This window comes from Vigna radiata, unplaced genomic scaffold (assembly GCF_000741045.1).
Source record: "Vigna radiata var. radiata cultivar VC1973A unplaced genomic scaffold, Vradiata_ver6 scaffold_83, whole genome shotgun sequence".
Taxonomy (NCBI): domain Eukaryota; kingdom Viridiplantae; phylum Streptophyta; class Magnoliopsida; order Fabales; family Fabaceae; genus Vigna; species Vigna radiata.
Window position 1 is genome coordinate 230,829 of NW_014543268.1, and position 22,419 is coordinate 253,247.

A 22,419-nucleotide genomic window follows, 5' to 3' on the forward strand; every position below is an offset into this window, starting at 1 on the left:
AAACCTAAATTAAACTAAAAAATAATAACTAATTAAACTGAGATAAAGTATAAAAATGAAATATATATCAAAATTATTTTTTTGAGTTCAAATTAAAAATTCAATCATAAAAAAATACTTTAGATCGCTATTTAATTTATTATAAGACTTGACTAAATTAATGTATTCAATTCAAATTCAAATAGTTCTAAACAAATATTAACCAAACTTTACATTGAGAAAAAAAAAGTTTCTTAAAAAAACAAAATGGTCAAAAGGAAAGCAATGCATACAAGAATGGAAGGGCTATATTTGAGTGAAATAATTGAAGTTGAAAAACCCTAAAAATGTTTTAACACAAGATACATTAATATTATATTGGTGATAGAGATTTATTGCAAGGAGCACATAGTGTAGATGATGAATTAACAAAGGAAAATGAACGATATACACAACCCTCTCCCCCATGAATAGACTGCTAAGAATTTCTTCCATACAAAAACAGTAAGTGTTTGAATAAAGCCGTAAGCATCACCCATACATAGATTATTAAAGATATTTATTTTCCACCGAGGGCAGTGGAGAATCTTCAACTTTGCTCCAAAAGACAAGGGCGAAGCAGAAGAATTAGAATTCGTGCGTGCCCCAAGTTGGCCACTCAACCTTTTTTTTTTTTTTCTCCAATATATAATATGCCATATACCATATTATCTTACCATAACATAACATAACGTAAGCCAGAAGCTCAAAACAACTAACAGCAATTCCAACAACATTATCTCTGGAATCAAGCGTGGTGACCATCAGCGTGTTCCTTCAGATGGAAACCTTCACCGAATGGTTTCTTTGAAAGAGAAAGGCGCACTCCGGGGTCGTGGTGGGAGCAAGAAGTGTTGTACAGGAGCGAGTTGTTCACACACTGCACGTTGCTGTTCATGTACGCAGCCATGGGGAACGAAGACGCTGTTTTACCTTTCTGATTCTTATCCTTCTTGTTCCCTTCCTCAGCACTCGAACCCTCCGACTCCACCCCATCCACGCTTATGCTCGAATTCCCCTTCTTGTGAAGGTACTTCGATTCGGGTTTCTTCGGGGACTGGATCAGTTCCATGAAAGCCCCTCTGTTTTCTCCAGCAATGGTTATGACCCTCATGCCAGAGTCCTCGGAATCCGAAAGCTTTTTGTGGATACCCTTCTCCTTGGATTCACTTTCCTTGCCAGTGACGTGTTTCCCATGATGGGCATGGGCATGGGCATGGGCATTGTTTTTGTGCGTTTCAGTGGCGCCATTGTGCCATGGCCTGGGTCTGTCGATGGTTTTCTGGACCAGCACGGTTTTGGGCTCAGGCTGTTCAGGTATCTTGGGCTCGGTCTTGAACTGGGAAGGTGGGAGGGTGAGAGGAGAAGGTGGAGGAGTGATGGTTCTGCTATTGTTTGGCGAGCGCATTGGGCTACGATCAGATTGCTTAATTGTTTTAGGAGAGTGAGTGGGACTGGAGACATGCACACGCGAATTCTTCTCAGGGGAGGAACGTGGGGGGGAAGATGTTGTAAGTATGGCCTTATGGACCGGAGAATTTGGGAGTGAAGAAGAAGAATATCTGTTAGGTTGAGATGAAGGTTCTGGAGCAGGATGAGGTTGAGATTGAGGTTGAGGTTGAGTAGGGTGAGATTGTGGTGATGAAGGTGCCGAAGCAGTTCTAAATGCGGGCAGGCCCAACGTAATGCGAGGCTCTTGGGTAGGGGCAGAGGCAGGGGCAGGGGCAGGGGCAGCAGGGGTTGAGCGAATGGAGGCTAAGCGGAACCAGGGACGAACTGGGGGAGGGTTAGCCATGACGTTTATGAACTGCTGAAACCGTGTAGAAAAATAAGGATGAGGGTAACACGATGGAGGCCGTGTTATTTATAGAACCATCTTCTGGTTTTGGTGTGTAAACAGAGAGAAAGGGAAATGTGAAAAAGGAATAGTTCAACTTGTCCCAAGTCTCATGTAGAAAGAAACAAAAAGGGAATTGTGATTACGCCGTGCGGTGAGAGACATTACTGGTAGCAGCAGCAAAGAACATTAAAAGGGGAAAAAAAAAAGAGAAAAGCAAGCATCTGATTCAACTGGCCCTTCCAGCTGACACAAAGCTCACAAAGTGAGGTTGGTATCTGCTGGAGTTATTTAGAATTTAGTTGAGTTTTGTCATAAATCATGTGAGTTGTAATGCAACAATTACAATAAAATACATGCACATTTTTTCACTGGAATGATTTTATATATTCATGTTTGGAGGAACATAGAAGAAATACGGCGGAAATGTTAATATTGGTATATCCTTTGATGTGATACAGCTTCATTTACTATGCTACTTCTATCTTGGAGGTGAGGTGACTTTGCTTGGAAGGAGAGTGAGGGAGCGATGCTCTCTTCTCTTCTCTTCTCTGCTTTCTCTGTCTTTGTTTCCATCCTTTTCCTTCTTTTTTCAAGATGCTTCAAGCGGCTTCCTTTTCCGTACTTCTGCAAACTAACTTACCTTATTTCAGCCATCCACAAGAAAAGAACCTATGTATTTACATTTATATATGTGCAACATGTTTCATTCGTCTCTTTCAAGTCAATCTCGTTTCTTTATCCGTCAATGTCCATGTTCGGTTGATATGCTTTTTCTTTCTTTAATTACCCTTTCTTCACAATGCTTTATCATTCATGCCTTAACAAAAAACTTTTGAAATGAAGGTTATTATTCCATTTTAAACTTGCGGTGACCAATCTTCATATTTAATTAAAAAGGCAGAATTTATATTTGTTGAAGAAACAAAACTCGACCAATAGTTCACTATTATATTCGTTATACATATGACAATCATCGATGAGCGGTGTAGGTTTAAATTTCTTGAACTAGGAGTGGAGAACCAAGAATTTGTTCATATATTATGCTTGCATATATACTTGTAGTCATGGGTAGTTTTGATGCTTTTTAAAACTCATTCAGATAAATGTTTTCGTAAATGTAGACAGTGACATTGCTTTATTTTAAATAGAAACCAATAGATATAGAATATTTGGACACTTCCTATCTTTAAATGGTACGTTTAATATAAAAAAAAAAAAAAAGAAGTCAATTTGGAATTCTCCATTACATCACTTTTTCTCTATGTGGAGGAGGCCTTCTCATGTCCCAAACCATTGTCAATTGTATCAAAATCTTGTAGACTATCATCATGGCAGAAAACACTATCATTTCCTTCTTCTCCCATATTTATGGACTCTATACTAGCAAGTGTTCACATGCACCACCATTCTGATTGGTAGCAAAACATGTTTTTTACTTCAAACAAATATTGAGAGTTTAGCACATATATTATTATTATTCTTGTAATAGCATCCAAAATATATGAATATCTTTTTCATTACATCTTTTATTTTGGGTATTGAGTTGAAGTTATCTATTTTATTATGTAATATATATTTTAATGTCCAAGTTTTTGTTTTTGTCATCTTTGTTCTGATTGTCGATTCAATCAAATTTGAGAGATTATTTATAAAAAGTACTTTAATATCAAAGTTAATTGAGAGGTTACTTATAAAAGATACTATGATATCAAAGTCAATTAACATTTGGTAGTTATAATAACACTTTAATGCATATTAAATACAATCATTTACCTCATGACCTCAAATCTATAGTTTTTGGAATGAACTTTGGATTAAAAGTAGTCTTGTCAGGTCTCAATTATTGATAATCATACTTTGGTTTAAGCTAATTAGTGTTACTAGTAATCTCGTAAAAGTTTATTCATAATGTCATATCATAGTCCAATTTTTCAAATAATTCTGACTCTGCAGTCATATGGTACATCTTTTAACTTAAAACAATAATTTTGAAGTCTCCTATCTATAATAAGCTTCTTTTCTCATAACTATAATTATAAGTAAGTATAAATTGAGTTTTCATTTATTAATTTGTTGATTATGTTTGTTTGTATGTTGATTTGGTCATTATTAAGTTAATTATTCATTTTAAAATAGTAACTTGAATTGGGCCAGTTTACACGATGATTAAATAGAACTGTTTAAATTCCATCTACTCTACCTTCTTGTGAGGGATTTTATGCTTCTTTTTAATGAACATAGCAAAATGGGGATCAAGGGATTGAGATCATTTCTATGAATGAATAAACCTCTCAGTTAAGCATAAATGGTAAGAAATGTTTATAAAATGAGTCTTATTAATTTTTACAACCAACAAATTCTTATAATTTACATTTAATTTTTACTTTTTAATCTTTTTTTTTTACAAATACAAAAATTAAAATTTTTCATTGACTAAAATACTCTTAAATTTTCAAGTGGTGCAATGTATAAAAAAATACTTTCTGAATAAAATACATACCAATTTATAATCACTTGGTAGTGAAGATTACCAAATGTTCATTAAAAATAAAGTCATGATGTCTAAACACGATCTTATTTTGAAAAAGTCTTCACATCCATAAAAGAACTATAGAAATAAAATCGTCAAAGCAGATGACGATTTTTATGTAAATCAAAGTTTAGTATAACTAATTTTGAATTGAAATCAATTACATTATTGAAGTCGTGAAAGGATATAACGACTTCAATTCAAAAACAATTACATTGAAATCATTAGAAAGAATGAAAATTTCAGTTCAAAATCAATTATATTAAAATTGTCACATGTGATGATAATTTTAATTCAAAATCAATTATACTAAAATTGTCATAGATGATGACAAGTTTAGTTCAAATTTAATTATATTGAAATCGGACATACTAAATTTAAAACTTTAATGTACATACACATTATCATTTATTTTTTTTACGATTTCACTTTTGTAATTTAAAATCTTCTATAAATATAATAATTTTTTTAAAACAAAATCGTGTTTAGACAACACGACGTGAGTCCTATAGAAAATTTTTCTTTAAAGAAATCCAGATAATTTTGAAAACACGTTCAATTAAAAAAACCAATACTTATGAATACACAATCCATTCACATGTTGCTTTTCACTCGGACTTCACAATGGATACAAGTGAAAAAAAAAGGTCAAGTAGTTTGTTAATGATTCACGTCACAGTATATTTAAGATTTATCCGATTTACTTAATTAATGTCTGATTTAACATTTTTTTTAAATCTTGTTTAAGGTTATACGAGAAAAAAAGAAACTAGTTGAAAATTAGCTGATAACTGAAAATTTTGAAGATAGTATATTAACGTGTTAAATTACAACTTTTTTATTTCAATTTAGAAGATAAGGTAATTTATAAGTACAAATGAAAAAGTTAGACACAATATTTTATATAAAATTTAAACTTTCGTTGATAAAATAGTCTTAAGGTATTTCTAATTTTAATTTTACTTAAATCTAAACTCTTATAATTTATTATAAATAAAATGTTTTAATTATACTTTTATTGTTGTATTATCTTTTATATTGTACATTTATTATTAATCTTATATTATATCTCATTGTTTCGGTTAGATTGGAACTAGGATAACTCCTATTTGTTTAACTTTTTTGTCAAGACGAATGTCTTTTTCTCTCTTTGTTGTGGGTGACTGATGGGTATGCGGGATGACCTGTAGAAGATACTCAGACATTCAATCAAAAATTTTCTCTGGAAGTCTAAAGTAATTTAATTATGAAAAAAGTGGCTTTACCTTGAAATTAAACCTCTATTTATAGAATTTAAAAGAATTTGACCAATTAATTTACCTCTTAATGATCAATAATACGAACGCACTCATCAATAGTAATTAATGTATTAATTGTGCTTTAACTCAGCTCAACTACTTTCGTGATTGAGCAGTTGCGAAGTTTGTTTCTGCGCCCCAACCCTTCGGTCCATTCGACCCAACAACACACAGTCATATCCGATCGGCCAACTCTTAACCCATAATAACACTCACTAAACTTATATTTAAATTTAAAATAAAATAATATCATCATATGTTTTAAATAGACGTAAGATATTTAATTTAATATAAAATATAAAATTGAGTTAAAATATAAAATATACATCCAACTGTTTAAATAGACATTAGATATTTAATTTAATATAAAATAGAGTTAAAATATAAAATATATATCCAACTCGACTCAATGTAAACTTTCTTCAATGTGAATTTATCTTGACTCAATTCTTCTAAATTTAGTATGGATCCAACTCAGTAGACTTAACATAAGTTCAACTTAACTACTCGACTTGATTGAATCAGAGTACATTCCAGTCAACTCAACGTGAGATATATCTAACTCTAGTCAATCCAAAGTATGCTCAGATCCGATCCGACTTGCTTGTAGTTATGATTTCTATTTCAATTCTTGTTGGGAAAATATTGAAATAGAGATGTAGCATGTAAACAAAAGCAAATGGTTCGGAAAATCAGTTCAAATTTTCAAATATTAATTCAGGCAAGGCTGTAATGATGTGAGAAGTGAAGAGTTGTAACCTACAGTCTTTCAGGCTATAATTTTTAAGAGAGATATAACAGTGCAAGCACTACTCAATAAATTAAGTAATAATGCGACTGTAAGAAGTTATACATATGTCAATTTACACTAAAGAATGGTGTAATAAAGCAATTATACAATGATTGTATGACACTTGATCATGGTATAAAGGAAAGTCGAAAATGTCAAAATTTGCGTTGTTTGTAATGGCAGAAAGCTAAATTGAAAGTAAGATAGCAGAGAAGTCAGACCTCAGAATCTTACACTCAAGGCCATGTTGTGAACTCAAACACCTTGAACACAATATCAATTCCTGTGGGAATCTGCCACACAAAGAGCAGAACGTTTAAAGCATTCAGCGCGATGTGAAGATTTCTGGCTGTTTCATTTCCTTTTTGCATTGATGGTACCAGGGCTGCTGCAAGTGCCCATAAAACTGTAATACCTGCCCAAAAATTACACAACAATTATCATGTTTTTAACATCAACATATATAATCACAATAAACACTGTATATGTAGTTTATCTTTACCCTTTTGTTTTTGGTTCATCAAATGCAAACAAATTCAATATTTACCTGCTCCAGCAAATAAATGTGGACCGGGAAACAGCTTTCCTGTCCTAAACCATGTGTTCACTCCTCCACCAATAGACTCAAGCACCCCAAATCCTAGAAGTATGGATCCTGCGTTAAAGTGTCTATCTTTGTAGGAACCTTTGATCAGCTCTTTCCTTTCCTGAATATGAGTATCCATAAATTAGATGCTCATTCAGAATTCAGAACTAGAATTCCATGAATAGCTCCATGCGTTTTACTAGATCCAGCATCCACAAATTAATCAAACAACCTCACACCATCACATCATGTAACAATGCATAGGGTTTATTTAAATAATCTTCTTCAGGATCACAACACAGTTGGAAAAAACTATTTCATTACATCTCATTTATTCAATCCAGAGAAAGGGTATGTAAGAGACATGCATTGTATCAGTAGCTACCTCAGTGAGTTGCTGTATTTGGAGTTCAACTGGCGATGGTGATGGTGATGGTGACGGTTCTCCATCTGGGGTGACTGGGGTAGGTTTGACTTGATTCTTGAGTTCATTGATATCATTCTGGATAGTCCTTACTCGCCGCCATTGCCACCCCAAATACCCTGCCCACAATGTATAGAAGAAAAAAGCACCCATCACAATGGGGTGTACCAGAGCAAACGATCTTCCTTCCAATATCCCAAACTCTCCTCCCACAGCAAGTGCATCCTGTGCCAATAACAGCTTTATTAGAACCAAACAAAACCACCAGCTCAAAATAAAAACCAACAAAATGCATACTTGCCTTGCAATCCAATAAGAACGGAAATGTGATTGCAGAGAGAGAAAGAAAAACAGGCTTCAGAGGCTCGATGTTCTGATCTAAGAAGGAAGAATTGTGTGTGTTAGGAGAAGATGAGTTTGAGTTTAAATGGATGGAAGGAAATGGAACAGTTTTTGTTGTTGAGGGGCGTGGCAGTTTTGGTTTGCTGGGAAGAATTGGAAGCTTTAGAAGTGTGAGTGTGGCAGCCATATGAATTATGAAGGAGACAGCAGCACTGAGCAGAGTGAAGGAGAAGAAATTGAGTTGAAGACAGAGAGGGTTGAGCTTGGATGAAGATCCTACCAAGTAAAAGATAAGGAACTTGTGCCTAAGATGTTACTGTCCTTTAATGTCACTTTCTTCTCTATGCCTTGTTATAAATGTAAAGGAAAAAAGGTTTAACCTTTTAAATCATTTATGTCCAAATTGCTATTGGAATAAGTATTTTTACAATAGGTCTGAAAATTCTGATTGAATAGAAAAAAAAAACATGCCTTTGTGGTGTCTTGAATTCATTACTCTTGTTTTATATGTCAGATTACATTTAATCAAAATTAAATTTTAAAATATTAAGATCATAATTTAAAATTAAGATCGGGAACACTCACCCAAAGTATAGACGAAAATAGAAAAATAGTAATTATTGAAAATGTTATTCTATGGCCACCATTATTACTTAAAATAAATAATTAAAATCAGTTTAAAAAGTATGAGGTCTATGATATTCTTAAAATCATCATATAAACTTTTGAAAATAACTTTGTTTATTGGCTAATATGGTCATTCTTTGTAATCGATACTGAAATACATGTGAGGTTATTAAGATTTCGTAGTGTTGTCAAAAGCGGTCTTTTGACCTCATTCGGTTTCATCCATTACAGGATGGTCACTAGTGAGTCAATCTAATTTAATTTATTTATTAACGAGTTAGAAAAATTTGATTTCGGCTTGACCCATTACGGGTTGGTGAATTAAACGGATTGGTTCACTAATTCACTTAATTACAATTTTTTTAAAATAAAAAAAAAATATACACTTTTTGTAATTCAAATCTAAATAAATTTCATTCCCAAGATGAGGTTAAACTAAGACAATTCAAAATAATAAAAAAAGTACAAAATAATCTTTCTTGGTGTACACTTATGGTGAGTGAGGAGAGTATTTTTTAGGAATTCTTAATATAATAAATTAATAAAATAAGATTGGTGGGTTAGTGAGTCAATCGTTCACCACGGATTCAACCTGGATGAGCCAGATTTAAATAAGTCAGGATAAAAATTGATGCGCATAAAAAAATACATTTTTTTAATATCCAATTCGGCACAAACTCGTGGTGGTCCAAGTTGACCTAGGAATTGTAACCTATTTTGACAACTCTAAGATTACAATTTCCTTATATGTAAACGGATATAATCAGGAAGAAGTTGAGATGTTAAAATAAAGATTATAATTTCAGCTAGAAAAAGTTAGAAAGATGAAGATATGGTTTGTTATTGGGCAAGAAAATGGCAGAAAGATTCTAATTGATGGAAGTTAGAAAATATAGAATGTAAAATATTAAAAGCATAAAAAAATGAAAAGCAACAAACTAGGGTTAAATATGTTTTTAGTCCCGAAACTATCAAGCGATTTTGCTTTTAATCCCTTTAAAGTAAGGTACATTTTAGTCCTCTTTCTTAAGGAAACTTTGATTTTAGTCCTCCAAAACTAACACCGTTAAAAACTAGCTGATGTGGCAAACGGTGGTATGCCACGTATTTTTTTTTTACATCTTTCCCAGCTTTTCTCTCTCTCTCTCTCTCCCTCTATCTCGTTCCTCGGATCTTTGTCCCTCTACCACCAAACCTCGACTCTCCTTCTCCCACCGAAAAAGATACCGCTATGCCGGCGACTTTTTATTGTAGTTATTGTTCCAGAAGACTCAAACAAAGCCTTGTACACTGTCCCAAAAGACCCATTCCCAATTACCCTTGAGGCATGAAACCCCTTAGTGGCCAAAACCTTTCTTCTTCCTCAAACCACGCTACTTCAGAAAAGAAACATACCCCAAAACTACAAGTACCAGACAGAGAAAAGCAGGACCAGCAATAGCAACACAAAGACCAAACAAAAATCTATTACCACGATTCTTACTACCCTAAGTGGAATTAGAAGAAATAGGTTTACAGCGTGTTATATTACCGTTAATCAGGTCAGTTTTTTTTAATATTGTTAGTTTTGAAAGATGAATTTCTTAAAGAAAAAGATTAAAATGTAGCTTAATTTCAGCAACGTATTTAAGTAAGGTTTCGATAATACATTATATATAAAATATAAGTGATAATATATAAAACATTGATTATAGTCATGATAGAATATTTCTTTAATATAATTAAATTACGTTTTCCATAGTAATGAAATAAATTATTTAAATAAAAGACTTAAAGAAATTAATATAATAAAATGTATTAATTTAAATCAATGGATTTCAATATATTTTTATGTTGAAATATAACTTTTTTATTTATTAAAGTTTTATAATAATTCTTTTATTTTATTTTAACTTTAATTTATAATTTAAATTATTTGAATCTAAAATTATTTTTAAAATTTTATTTTATAATTTTTTTCAAAAATATACAATATTTTTATTATACAAAATAAATAAACTATAATTTTTTTAATTATTTCTTAAAATTTTTCAAATAAGTATTTTTTCCGTCTCGGCCCATTTCATGCATTCGTCAGCTCTCTCTGTACGACCATGGGGCCAATTTAATGATTGATTTGTGATACGCATGAATAAAAGTGTAATGATATCAAGATATATTTTTATATTTATGTGATATAAATTACGAGTAAATTAATTATAAAAGTGTGAGTTTTTGTAATTTTTTAGAAAAGAAAAAAAAAGTAAATGTAAAAATTTTAGAGAATCAAATAATATTTTTCTAAATAAAAACAATATTGAAACTTCAAGATTCCACGCGTTTTCAAAACCAATTTGTTTTCAGCTTGAACTGTTGTACGGACACAAACTCAGCAACGTACCGTTACAGGTCCAATCCAACTTTTATTTTCTGCCTTTTCTGAATATGCTTGCTTAAGACAAAAGCACACCCAAGAATCTTCGTCTCAAAAATCTAAACAATCCTAAACTAAAATAATTCAATTTACATAGGAAAATACTACATAGTTCAAGAATACGTTTTTCACACATAATACAACTACACATAATCAGTACCTATTGTGTGGGTTCTGTGGTTGTATTATAGATTTGTCAAACAATTTATACAGTCATACTAAAACAAATTATTTATCTCACATATTTCATTTATTATAATCTTACCAACTTCTTTTTATTTCATAATTTATTATATTTTATTTATGACGAGTATTTTGAGGAAATATTCATTATAAATATGTAATATCAATGAAAACATTATATTTGACTTTGTGTTCAATTTAAAAAATTAAAACAATATATTTGCGAGTCTTTTAATTTATATGTTACTCAATTTTTTTTATTTTTTATACAATGTATAACTTATATTCACACTGAATGAAATATTTTGGTCAATAATTTTAAAAAAGCTAAAATAATACACTCAAAATTTATAAAATTATGTATTATCATTAATACAACAAAAATTAATGTATAATTTAATATATTTGTAACTAAAAGAAAATCATAAGTATATAAATGATTATTTTGAGATCTCTCATATTCTTGAACTCATAAATAATTAAATCCGAACTTCAATTTTAATCATCTTTCATATTTCGCAATCTTATTTTGACAATCTTTATTGAAAAATATGATATTTTTGTTATAACTATAAAAAAAAAAAGTTAAAATAAGATGAATTAGATAATCAATCAAGTAAAAATATATGATACTGACGATACAATAAAAACCCATTCTGAAAAAAACATATATTACATTATTTTTTCTTCTACATTCTTAAAAAATGATATACAAAGGCTCGTGAGATAAAAAGAAAAAGAAAAGAAATACTAACTACTAAATTAATATTTCACCATCAAAAGAAAACAAAAGAGTTACCTAATTTTCTTCAAGAATAAAAAAAACATGAGAAATGAGAAAAAAATAGATAATTTATGTTTAACTTTCTTTTTTCTTTCAAAAACAAAAATAAAACATGTGAGAGTTAAAGATGAGTACAATTTTGTGAAAAACTCAAAAAATAATGAAAAAACAAAAAATATATTTTAATAAATATTTTATTCATTATTGGATTTGATTTTTTTATTATTTATTAACGTTAATGTTAAAAAGATATCTAATTTAATTTTCACCAATTCGTAATATATACTACATATAATTTAAATTTTTCAAAAAAGTTAAAAAATTTCCAATATATAAATGTAAAAGAATTAAAAAAAAAATTAGGGGTCCATGACAACCCCTACCTCTTGAAAGATATGTAGTTGTTCACACTTGTATTATAAACCATTCTTTTTAAAGGTGAGTCTTTTTAGATTCATCTCTTTCAAATGGAATTATTTTCAATTATGAGTATTTTATTGTGTATTTACTTAGAGAGATGGATCTGAGACATAAAGAGAATAGATAGATTTGAGAGGATTTGAGAGTAAATTAAAAATTATTTTTTAAAAGGACTTAGAAATGAATAAGAGTGAATTTGAAAAAATTTGTGAAAATTAATATAAAATTTAATAGATGAAAAAACAATTGTTTTAATTGGTAAAAAATAAGAATTATCAAAATGTCCTTAGTTGTAAAAGTAATATAAAATGATATTTATGTACTATATTTTTTGACAAAAATTATTTGAAATAGTTGTATTAAAAAAAATTAATAAAATATATTTAAAAAAATAACTTAGTTTAGTACAATATATTTAAATAAAAATTTCAATTTTTTAATTTTAATTTAAATTTCAAATTTTCATAAAGAAATAATAAATCTTCTGAATAAAACCAAGTTTAATATTTTTGTAAAAATATATTAAATTTAAATACATAACTTAAAAAATAAATTGTACTAATAATATGAATATATTCTTTTATAAAAAATAATTTTATCATCTTGGCTAGTGAAAATTAGAGCTGTCAAAACCGATAATCTGGTCCGGCCCACCACGGGTTAGTCACTTAGTGAGCCAATCCAATTTAGCTCGTTTATTAGCGAGCCAGAAAAATCTGAACCTGGCTCAACCTACCATGGGTTTGTGGGTAAACGGGTTGACTCACTAGCGCATTTAATTACAATCTTTTTTAAATAAAAAAATTACAAACTTTCTATATTCAAATTTAAACAAATTTCACTCCAAAAAAAATAATGTTAAACTGAAAACAATTCAAAATAATAATAAAAAACACAATATAATCCAAATGTCATCAAAAAACAAATACAAAAAACATACAAATAAATTTCTTATATTCATAATTTTTGTGTTCCTTATCCATTTACAATATTAGAATATCGAATAGATAAATTTACAATATTTTCTCTTGAATGACAACACCGTAGATGAGAGCAAGTTCCGCGAGAGTAATTTGTAAGAGCAGAGCTTACTTTTTTGGTATACACAGTGAGTGAAGAGAGTATTTTATTTTTTTAGGATTTCATAAATAAAATACTAAATTAAAAAAATAAAATTAGGTAGGCGGCTTGGCAGGCAAACCCGACCCACCACAGGTTCAACCCGTGTGAGCTGGGTTTAAATGAGTCGAGTTGAAATTTGACCCGCATAAAAAAAATTCAATTTTTTCAAACACAACCCGACCCGAACCTGTGGTGGGCTGGATTGACTCGCAAGTTATGACCCATTTCGATGGCTCTAGTGAAAATAGAGAAGATGCATGGGTGTGTAACTTTATTATTATTATTTAATATTATCATCATTATTTTACTATATTATTAATAATGATAAAATTAATAAATGAATTTTTCAGTTTAGTTAGAATCAATATCTTTTCTATTGGAATTGAATCCGTAATGTTATACAATATCCATTTTTCAAGATAAATATCAGTTTATAGGACAAAATTGGTTTTAAATTCTCTCAAATCTCTATTAGATATAGCAAAGATTGAGAAGACTCAAATTCACAATCTGATTGATCTTCTTTTTCCTCCCTCTTCCTATATTTCCTTTAATTTTTTATTTTGATCTATTCTGTCTCAAACAATCACTACTCCAACAAGTTTAAACTTCATATTCCAAATCCAAAAATTAGAAAATGAAACAACATATTCAACTTAATCTCTAATTACCAAAAAGCTAAAAATTAATTTCAAAGATGGAATTTCACATGAAACCATCGTGCAAAGAGAAAGAAACCCATTTGCAGTTTCGTTCTGAGCAAGGTAATGTGAGGTTACAGGTTCCATGATTCTCAAACCTGAGAGAGAAAAAAAGAAGGAAGAAAGGAGTCATCGACCCTAGTGATGTTCATAATCAGACGAAGATGAAGAAGGTCCTTTGAGAATTTGTACTTATAAGATAACAAAAGAATAAGCATTATAGCATCAAGTATTTTCTTTTAATCGTGTTCATTCATGTTTTTTAAAAATTGTAAACTAATGACAGAGAAGAGAAAGTAAGATGAAAAGGAGAAGCATGACGGCATTCCCATTGTGCATGCCAAGCATACATCCAACTTTCACTAAACTTAATTAAGCAAAATTAAGTTTAATAAAGACCCTCAGAGATCACTGAGAAAGAGAAGCGAGGTTTATTTACGGTGATTTTGCTTTAATTATATGTGTTTGATATTTGTTGAGACACAAAATTCTATGTATATATGATAAATTTTTAAATATTATCTATGCTTTAAAACATTATTTGAGAGTATATTTTGAAAGATTCTCGTTGAAAAAAATGATTATATTTTAGTTTTTATAACTTATTAATTTTTTTAATTTTATAAAATATATAGTAGATTTCCGTTAAAAAGTTGTATTTTTATAAATGATTTTTCCTTAGTTTTTCCAAAATATTTTATTAATTTCAAATATCTGACATTTTATCAGTGTGCTGTAACTAAAGTTATTTGGAAACAAATTAGGAACGTATTCTCGGGAAATATTAATTCGAGATTCATTAAGTAATTAAGAGTATTGTTATTATAACTATTTTTAGTTTTAAATATCTGATACATTTTATCAGTTTTTATTTCTTATCGTTTTTTGTGATTATTTTATTTGTAAATAAGATAATTATTTATTCTTTACTTTAATAACTTTGATATTGTTTTTCTTGAATAATTATTAACTTTTTTCACAGAAATCTATTTAAAGAAACCAAATATACTAATAATTACTTATCATTTTAGCATTTTATACGTAAAATAATTACTAGAAAATATATGATAATATTATATAAAAAAATATATTTTATATTAACTTTAAACCACTTAAGAGTAAAAATACAACTAATAATTATTTTCCCATTATGTAAGTTTTTAATACGTTACAAAAAAAGTACTCAAAATAAAAAACAGATTTTATTTGATTGTTATTTTTATCTTAGCAAACAAAATCATAGTTTGTGATTATGGAAAAGAATATATTACAATCATTTAAAATGATGATATGAAAACTATTATATTAAATACAAGTGTAAGTATCTAAGTAAATTATGATCATTTTTTAGAAATATTAATATAAAAAAATCAAAGTATTAAATTCAAAATTAATAATAATATATGCAATATATTTTTTATTGAATAATAAATGTATTACTTAATTGAATTGCATATTTAAAGTAATTTAAATATCGTAATTTGGTATATTTTTTTTTATTTTTTATTTCAGCATGAAATTAATTATAGTTATTGACTATGATTAAAAAGGAACTATTAAAATATTTGAGGATTTAAAAGTAGTCAATAATTATGTATCAAACAGAATCATATTTACAGAAATTTAAAGTATATTTACGTTTTTATATTATTACTTTGAATCTGACCATTGACAGGAATATTATTATCTAGAATGTGAATCACACGCCATAGAAATACTTCAACGAAATAGGTATAATATGATAAGATATTGTTTGAAAATTTGGTAATATATGAGCGTAAATATTTGATCGTAAACACGTGTGGGATGGTACACCAATGGAGCAAACATTATTTTGAAATACAAATTGAGCAAACGTAAATGGGAATAGAAAAAAAAAATGTGCCAAGAATGGCAATAAAATAATAACAATAATAAAGAGGTTAATTTATTCATTTAGATGATACTGTAGATTGTAATTATCCGAATGGATTGTGTGAAAACAGATCCAAAGAAGAGATAGCATAAGGGGAATAAGAATAAACGAAAACAAAAATTATTCTATGGAATGAGAAGAGCGGTAAACAAATAAATTGAAAATTTGTGAAAGAAAAGAACCCTTTATCTCTCTCTCAACAATCCAAACATGGTGTTTTGAGGTGGATGAGCGTCTTTGCCATGATTCTTCTCACTCCCATATTTCTGTTAACCCTCGCCGCCGCGGCCACTGCCACCTTCCTTTTCGGGGTGGTTGGGGCCGTGCTGTTCCAAACGGGGTGCTGCAAGAGGGTATGGAGAAGAATGGAAGATTGGTTCCACGTGTATCAATTCCTCACAGTACCTGAACTCCACCAAACCAAACGCCACAACCACCTCTACACCAAGCTCTCCCTATACTTACATTCCCTACCTTCCATCCAAGACTCCCATTTCGCCAACCTCGTCACTGGGAAGAACCAAAACGATGTCGTCCTCTGCCTCGCCCCCAACCAAACCATCCAGGACCATTTTCTCGGAGCCACAGTCTACTGGTTCAACCAACCCGCTCATCCCAACCCAGAAGGAACCGGAACCTACGTTCTCAAGATCAGGAAGGTGGACAAGCGCCGAATCCTCCGTCCTTATCTTCAGCACATTCACGCCGTAGCCGACGAAATCGAGCTGCAAGGAAAGCGCGACTTGCGCCTCTTCACCAACAGTGTCGATGAGTTTGGCCAGTGGAGATCCGTTCCGTTTACGCATCCTTCCACGTTCGACACCATCGCCATGGAACCGGATCTCAAAAGCAAGGTCAAATCCGATCTCGAGTCCTTCCTCAGAGCGAAACAGTACTACCACCGCCTCGGCCGCGTCTGGAAACGGAGCTTCCTCCTCTATGGTCCCTCCGGTACCGGAAAATCGAGCTTCGTCGCCGCCATGGCCAAATTCCTCTCGTACGACGTGTTCGACATCGACCTGAATAAAATCCCTAGCGATTCGGATCTGAAATTGCTCCTTCTGCATACGACGCCGAAATCGGTGGTGGTGATCGAGGACCTGGACCGGTTTGTGGCGGAGAAAACGGAGAGAATAAGTGTTTCGGGGATACTAAACTTCATGGATGGGCTTGTAACCTCGTGTTGCGCGGAAGAGAGAGTGATGGTGTTCACGATGAACACGAAGGAGCATGTTGACCCGAACATGCTCCGTCCGGGTCGGGTCGATGTGCATATCCATTTTCCGCTTTGTGATTTTTCGGCGTTTAAGACGCTGGCGAATAATTACCTTGGGGTGAAGGACCATAAGCTGTTCCCTCAGGTGCAAGAGATTTTCCAAAACGGTGCGAGTTTGAGTCCCGCTGAAATCGGCGAGTTGATGATCGCGAACCGGAACTCGCCGAGTCGGGCTATTAGATCAGTCATCACCGCATTGCAAACGGACGGTGATGGCAGGGGGTGCGGCTTGATCGGACGGCAAAAGGAGGATGATGAAATGGATGAACCGGATGGGGTTGTCTGCGGTGAGGGTGTTCATACGGTTAAGGATTTGCGGAGACTGTACAGTTTTTTCAGATTCAGGGTTACGAGAAAATCTTCATCCTCCAATTCTTCCTTGCCCGCGAGTCCACTGCGATAGTTAGTCACTAATCATCACTTCATTGGAAAGATATGTGCAATGTTCCCAATTGCACTTCATTCGGCGGAAACAGATAATTACAGATACCCTTGCAGAAGAAGAACAATTTGGTGGCAAGCTTTTTCGTCCATAGCCAAATTGAACACAACAGCAGTTGTTCATGGGATGCAAACATTGCAACTCTTACAAGGTGATTGTTATTGTCCATTTTTCAGCCATCAACATCGAACTGTAAATCTTTATAATTAGATTGATACATTGCATATAGGAAAATAATTTACACGGTCAGAAGAAAGGTTATCCTTAGAGTTTGGTGAACTGTGAATCCAATCTAATGTATAGATTTATTTCTTTAGGAAAACAAAATCCGAAAGTTCCTTCATAAGAATGATATGTTAATTCATTTCGTTCTGTAAAAGTGCTTTGATTGGTTACAAATTACGAAATGGTTACTTTCCTTTTACAGTATATTTACGTGAAAACGTTGAAAAAGAAAATGACTTGTCTTGAATTAATTCATTTCCAAACTAGCACTTATTTGGAAGCACTGGTCTCTGTTTTAATTTACATATACCAGATCGATGAACAGAACTTATAGCGATTGATTGCAGTTTTAATAATAACGCCTCACCACAATTTTTGTTTTTTTGTCTTTTGTGTGAAGTGTGAAAGAGGTTTTGTAATGTTTGCCATTGTTGTAAGTGAAGTTGGTATACCAATTGAAAGGAAAAAACAAAGTCATGGGCGCATATAGTAGTCAATTTAATGCATATCTATTTCAACGCATATAACAAGGACTGGATTCACTATCATGAAGTAAACACAAACTCATGCATATATGAGTAGGCAGTGTTAAATAGATCACAAAAACCATCAGAAAATCTCGGTTGTGGTTATTTTCCGGAGCCTATCAGTGATCAAAAGTTAAACAGTGTTACACTGTATAATGACATGTAGTCCTCATTATGAAGAGTCACATGTGTATGATTCTTCGTTCCATATTCCCATTTTATATTCGAACCCTCTAACGATCGATCCAACTAGCAAGCATCTTTGATGAATAAAGCAAATTAATTACTAGCCAAGTATATAGTATATAATTTTCAATCTTTATTATTTATGTGATTTGGTTGTGTATTCCTTTCTTTATTCCCCGCCAAACTCAATCATTGTAGTTTTATGACGGAATAACAGATAATGTGTGCGTCCCCGCGCATAAACTTTCTCATAAGGAAATTTTAAATGATTTTTATACACGTATGTTTTTCTTTTTCTATTATAAAGATTTTACTTGAAAATAAAAGTATCCCATAAAGAAAACTTGCCCATTGACTTGTTTAAATTAATATAGAGATAATAAGTCAAGCGATTGTAACTTGTCTATGTTATCTCTTAAAAAAGAACTAGTTTTTTTTTAAAAAAGAGTATAAGAATCTTTATTTTGGGTGGAATTTTATTATTGTGCTCATTCTTAATATACCTGAGTGAAGTAAAAAATTTCATATTCTCCCAATTAAATTAATAAAGTGACTTAATGAATGTTTTTGAGTTAGATTGTGACCTTATAACAGAGTGTTAAGTGGTGATAGGATAAAAACTCAGTTAAATGAAAGGGAAAGAAAAAGAAAAGTGTAATAAATTTACACTTGTGATCTTACATTCTGTATTGCCTCTGGAATGTAGGGTTGGGTAAATGAATTAATGAAAGCAGAGCTGCAGTCTAATAATGCAAAGTGACATTAAGAAATAGAAGAAGCTTTCAGCTCATTAATTTTTATCATGGCAATGGCATGCACAAAAATTTTGCCCTCTCTGCAGTGATGAGGTCACACTATTTATTTCAATGGGAGCAATTTTCAACATCAGGCCAGCTGGAGCAGTGATGAAGCTGCACTGTGTGCCTGCCTTATTTTTCTATAAAACCAAACAAAAATCGTAAATATTGTTTAAAATGAAAATTGAATGGAATTAAAGATATTTAAAATCAAGAAATTAAAATTGTATAAAAGAATAAAAACTAAAATCGTAGATAAATAAAAATTAAGAAACTAAAATTGAAGTACAGAAATATAGGGACCAAAATTGTTATACCAGCCGGTGAGTTTCTCTGGATGTGTGAAGTGAAATTAATGGGCAGTAGTAATTAAGACAAGACCATCATCACAGCACAGTGCTTCCATACCCACCGGCTACGTGACCTGTTACCGACAGCTGGCATTAACATTGGGAGCTATAATGGTTCGTTTATCCCGATGACAAGAGTTTCTTTGGTGCAATAAAAAAGTGTTTTTAAGAATTTCTCTTAAAAAAGGCTTCAGTGAATGTAGTCAAGTGCATACAATAAAGACAAAGCCCCCATTATTTAAATAATTTTATACAATTTGTCAACTTAATTTATAAAAACAAAATAAAATGAAATAATGGAAATATATATATATATATATATATATATATAAAATTCTAATGTTTTTTTTTAATTTTTACAACATAAGACAACCCACCGTTTTTGTCGTGAAAAATCGGCTTTATTACGTTATAAAAGTTTATGCTACATTTAATTGTGATGTTAATTAAACGTTTGACATCTTGGTCAACTCTAATTTGGTAGAAGAAAGACTTTTAACGCTACAAAGCTGACACTAAAGTAAAATTTACTATTATTAAAAAAAAATTGTCTCGTTAAACTAGTAGCTACACGGAATTGCTGTTTGTTTCTTCATTATTAACAAGTTACAAAATTTGTATAGCGACTTATTTTTAAATTAGTTATAAAAGATTTAAAAATTTCTGGAGCCATTTACTACATACAAATAAAAATCAGTGATGACATACTTCTCATCAACTCAAACTTACCAAACTTCGGAAAATAAAATAACGTAGTTTCAGTAATTTTAAGATTAAAATTTTTTTTGGATATGAGTCATGTTAAAATTAATAAAAAATTGACTATATTAAATATTTTTTTATCTTAAATTTATATTTATAAACTTTATAATAAATTTTAAATTAGTAATAATTTAATTATGATTCAATTTGTAATAATTATATTTTATTTTAAGTTAATCGATAGTAGATGTAATAAGACAAAACGATCAATCTGTGGATCATCACTGTTTAATTTCAAGATTATAATTATGATTCTTCTTGAAAAATATATAACTTTTTATATCATCCTACCTATATTAATTAAATAATCATACGATAAAAAAATAAAAAATCATTATAAAACACTGTAACTAGTGAGACTTGCTCAAGTTGAACAGAATTAAATTGTGCTGTCTATAAATGTGGGAACAAAATTCAACAGGAATTAATGAAAAATTAACATGTTATTTTCAATCGAAATGACAATTTGTAAGTTTTCATACTAATGATGGAGATTGAAATAATGGGAAATTGTCGATCTAACTACTTTTGGTTTTTCTGCTCTTCCTCTGTATTTCAGGTCTAAACTTTTATGTTTTATTATGTCAAATAATTCACATTCATTATGCTTCGGCTGTTTCCCACTCATTTATCACCTTAACATCTTCTTAGACGTCATCGCTTATATAATAAGAAATGTGATGAATGTGATAATAATTTCTAAGAGATAAATAGAAAAAGTATTATTATACAAATGGCAATACAAATTATTATATAAATAGCATTTTTAGTATAATACTAACCATCATTATATTTGGTCTGTTGACTTAAAATTGAATATATAAGTATAATTACTTTTAAGAGTTAATTATTCAACAACATCGTATTAGTTCAGCGGCAAATAATACGAAAAAGTCAGAAAAATCGCGCCAAGCTAACTCAGATTCATAATATTTCTTTTCTTTGTCAAATTCTACACACGCATATGCCGCTTTAAGTTTTTAAATTACGGTATTTATATTGTTTTTCTTGTCCAGTTGAAACAAAAACAATGTAAATAAGTTTTTATTTTTAAACGACGAGGATAAAACGAGTAATATACGGAAGGATGATGATATTTTAACAACACTTTTTAATAATTTTTTTAACAATAGGATATGTGTCATTATTTTATTTGTCTGTTTGAATTTATTTTAAAAAAGTATTTGAAATGAATTAATCATAAACTTTCACGTTGTAGAAAAGTAAAAAAAAAAAAAAGTTGTTAAAAAGACTGTTTCGTGTACGAAATGTTTGCATTCAGACATACGAAATGCAAAATTTTATTATTTTCGTTATTATACAAATGTATCGAATGACTACGTGGTAATTTTATTAAAAGTCTTAAAGTTTGAGAAAGAGATAGATGTTGAAAAGAAAATAGTTGTGGAATAAATGCAAGAGGCACAGGAAATTAAGTCAAATTAGAAGGCTTACGCTTCAATAGGCCATTCCCATAATTCATTATGGGTGCCACTGTCGACCTGTATATAAATGTATATTTATATATTTAGTAATTGATTTTCCAAATCAATGGTATGAACAAAATTTATTATATTCAAACAATAGCTACATCATTCATGACATAGCCTACGTTTTGCAATTGGCCCTTGCTTATGCGTACAAAAGCCCATCTTAGCCGTCACATAATTTGGATCGGGTGTTTCATCCTCCACCTCCAAGCTTTCATCCTGCACCTCCAAAAATTACCATTTTAACCTTAATTAATATTATTTTAATATTTTCTCTTTCTTCATAAAGTGATTCTGCACCCCTCTAATTTTTTCTCTTTCTTATTAAAGTCAACCTACACCCTTCTAATTTTTTCTCTCTTTTATTAAAG

At 30.7% G+C, this 22,419-nt stretch overlaps 3 protein-coding genes across 3 annotated transcripts; 1 reads left to right on the forward strand and 2 right to left on the reverse strand.

Annotated features, from left to right (window-relative positions):
* Positions 1 to 346: 346 nt before the first annotated feature.
* Positions 347 to 2,589, reverse strand: LOC106754049 (enhancer of mRNA-decapping protein 1). The gene has a single exon (XM_014635986.2). The coding sequence runs from the start codon at positions 1,811 to 1,813 to the stop codon at positions 767 to 769; it is 1,047 nt and encodes a 348-aa protein (XP_014491472.1). The 5' UTR covers positions 1,814 to 2,589; the 3' UTR covers positions 347 to 766.
* A 3,888-nt stretch (positions 2,590 to 6,477) lies between these two features.
* Positions 6,478 to 8,152, reverse strand: LOC106754062. The gene is made up of 4 exons (XM_014636005.2): positions 7,788 to 8,152; positions 7,448 to 7,711; positions 7,024 to 7,183; positions 6,478 to 6,891 (listed from the first exon to the last, which is right to left on the reverse strand). The coding sequence occupies exons 1-4, from the start codon at positions 8,013 to 8,015 to the stop codon at positions 6,713 to 6,715; spliced, it is 831 nt and encodes a 276-aa protein (XP_014491491.1). The 5' UTR covers positions 8,016 to 8,152; the 3' UTR covers positions 6,478 to 6,712.
* Positions 8,153 to 16,033: 7,881 nt separating this feature from the next.
* LOC106754012 (AAA-ATPase At2g46620) lies at positions 16,034 to 18,772 on the forward strand. Its single transcript, XM_014635947.2, has one exon. It carries the CDS (start codon positions 16,221 to 16,223, stop codon positions 17,670 to 17,672), a length of 1,452 nt encoding a protein of 483 aa, XP_014491433.1. The 5' UTR covers positions 16,034 to 16,220; the 3' UTR covers positions 17,673 to 18,772.
* Positions 18,773 to 22,419: the final 3,647 nt, after the last annotated feature.

Bases quoted from the DNA above. Each gene is read 5' to 3' on its own strand.
- LOC106754049 (XM_014635986.2), bottom strand. From the start codon at position 1,813: ATGGCTAACCCTCCCCCAGTTCGTCCCTGGTTCCGCTTAGCCTCCATT.
- LOC106754062 (XM_014636005.2), bottom strand. From the start codon at position 8,015: ATGGCTGCCACACTCACACTTCTAAAGCTTCCAATTCTTCCCAGCAAA. The intron at 7,712-7,787 runs GCAAGTATGCAT...TTATTGGCACAG, and splicing joins CGTTCTTATTGGATTGCAAG to GATGCACTTGCTGTGGGAGG. The intron at 7,184-7,447 runs GTAGCTACTGAT...ACTCATATTCAG, and splicing joins AAATACAGCAACTCACTGAG to GAAAGGAAAGAGCTGATCAA.
- LOC106754012 (XM_014635947.2), top strand. From the start codon at position 16,221: ATGAGCGTCTTTGCCATGATTCTTCTCACTCCCATATTTCTGTTAACC.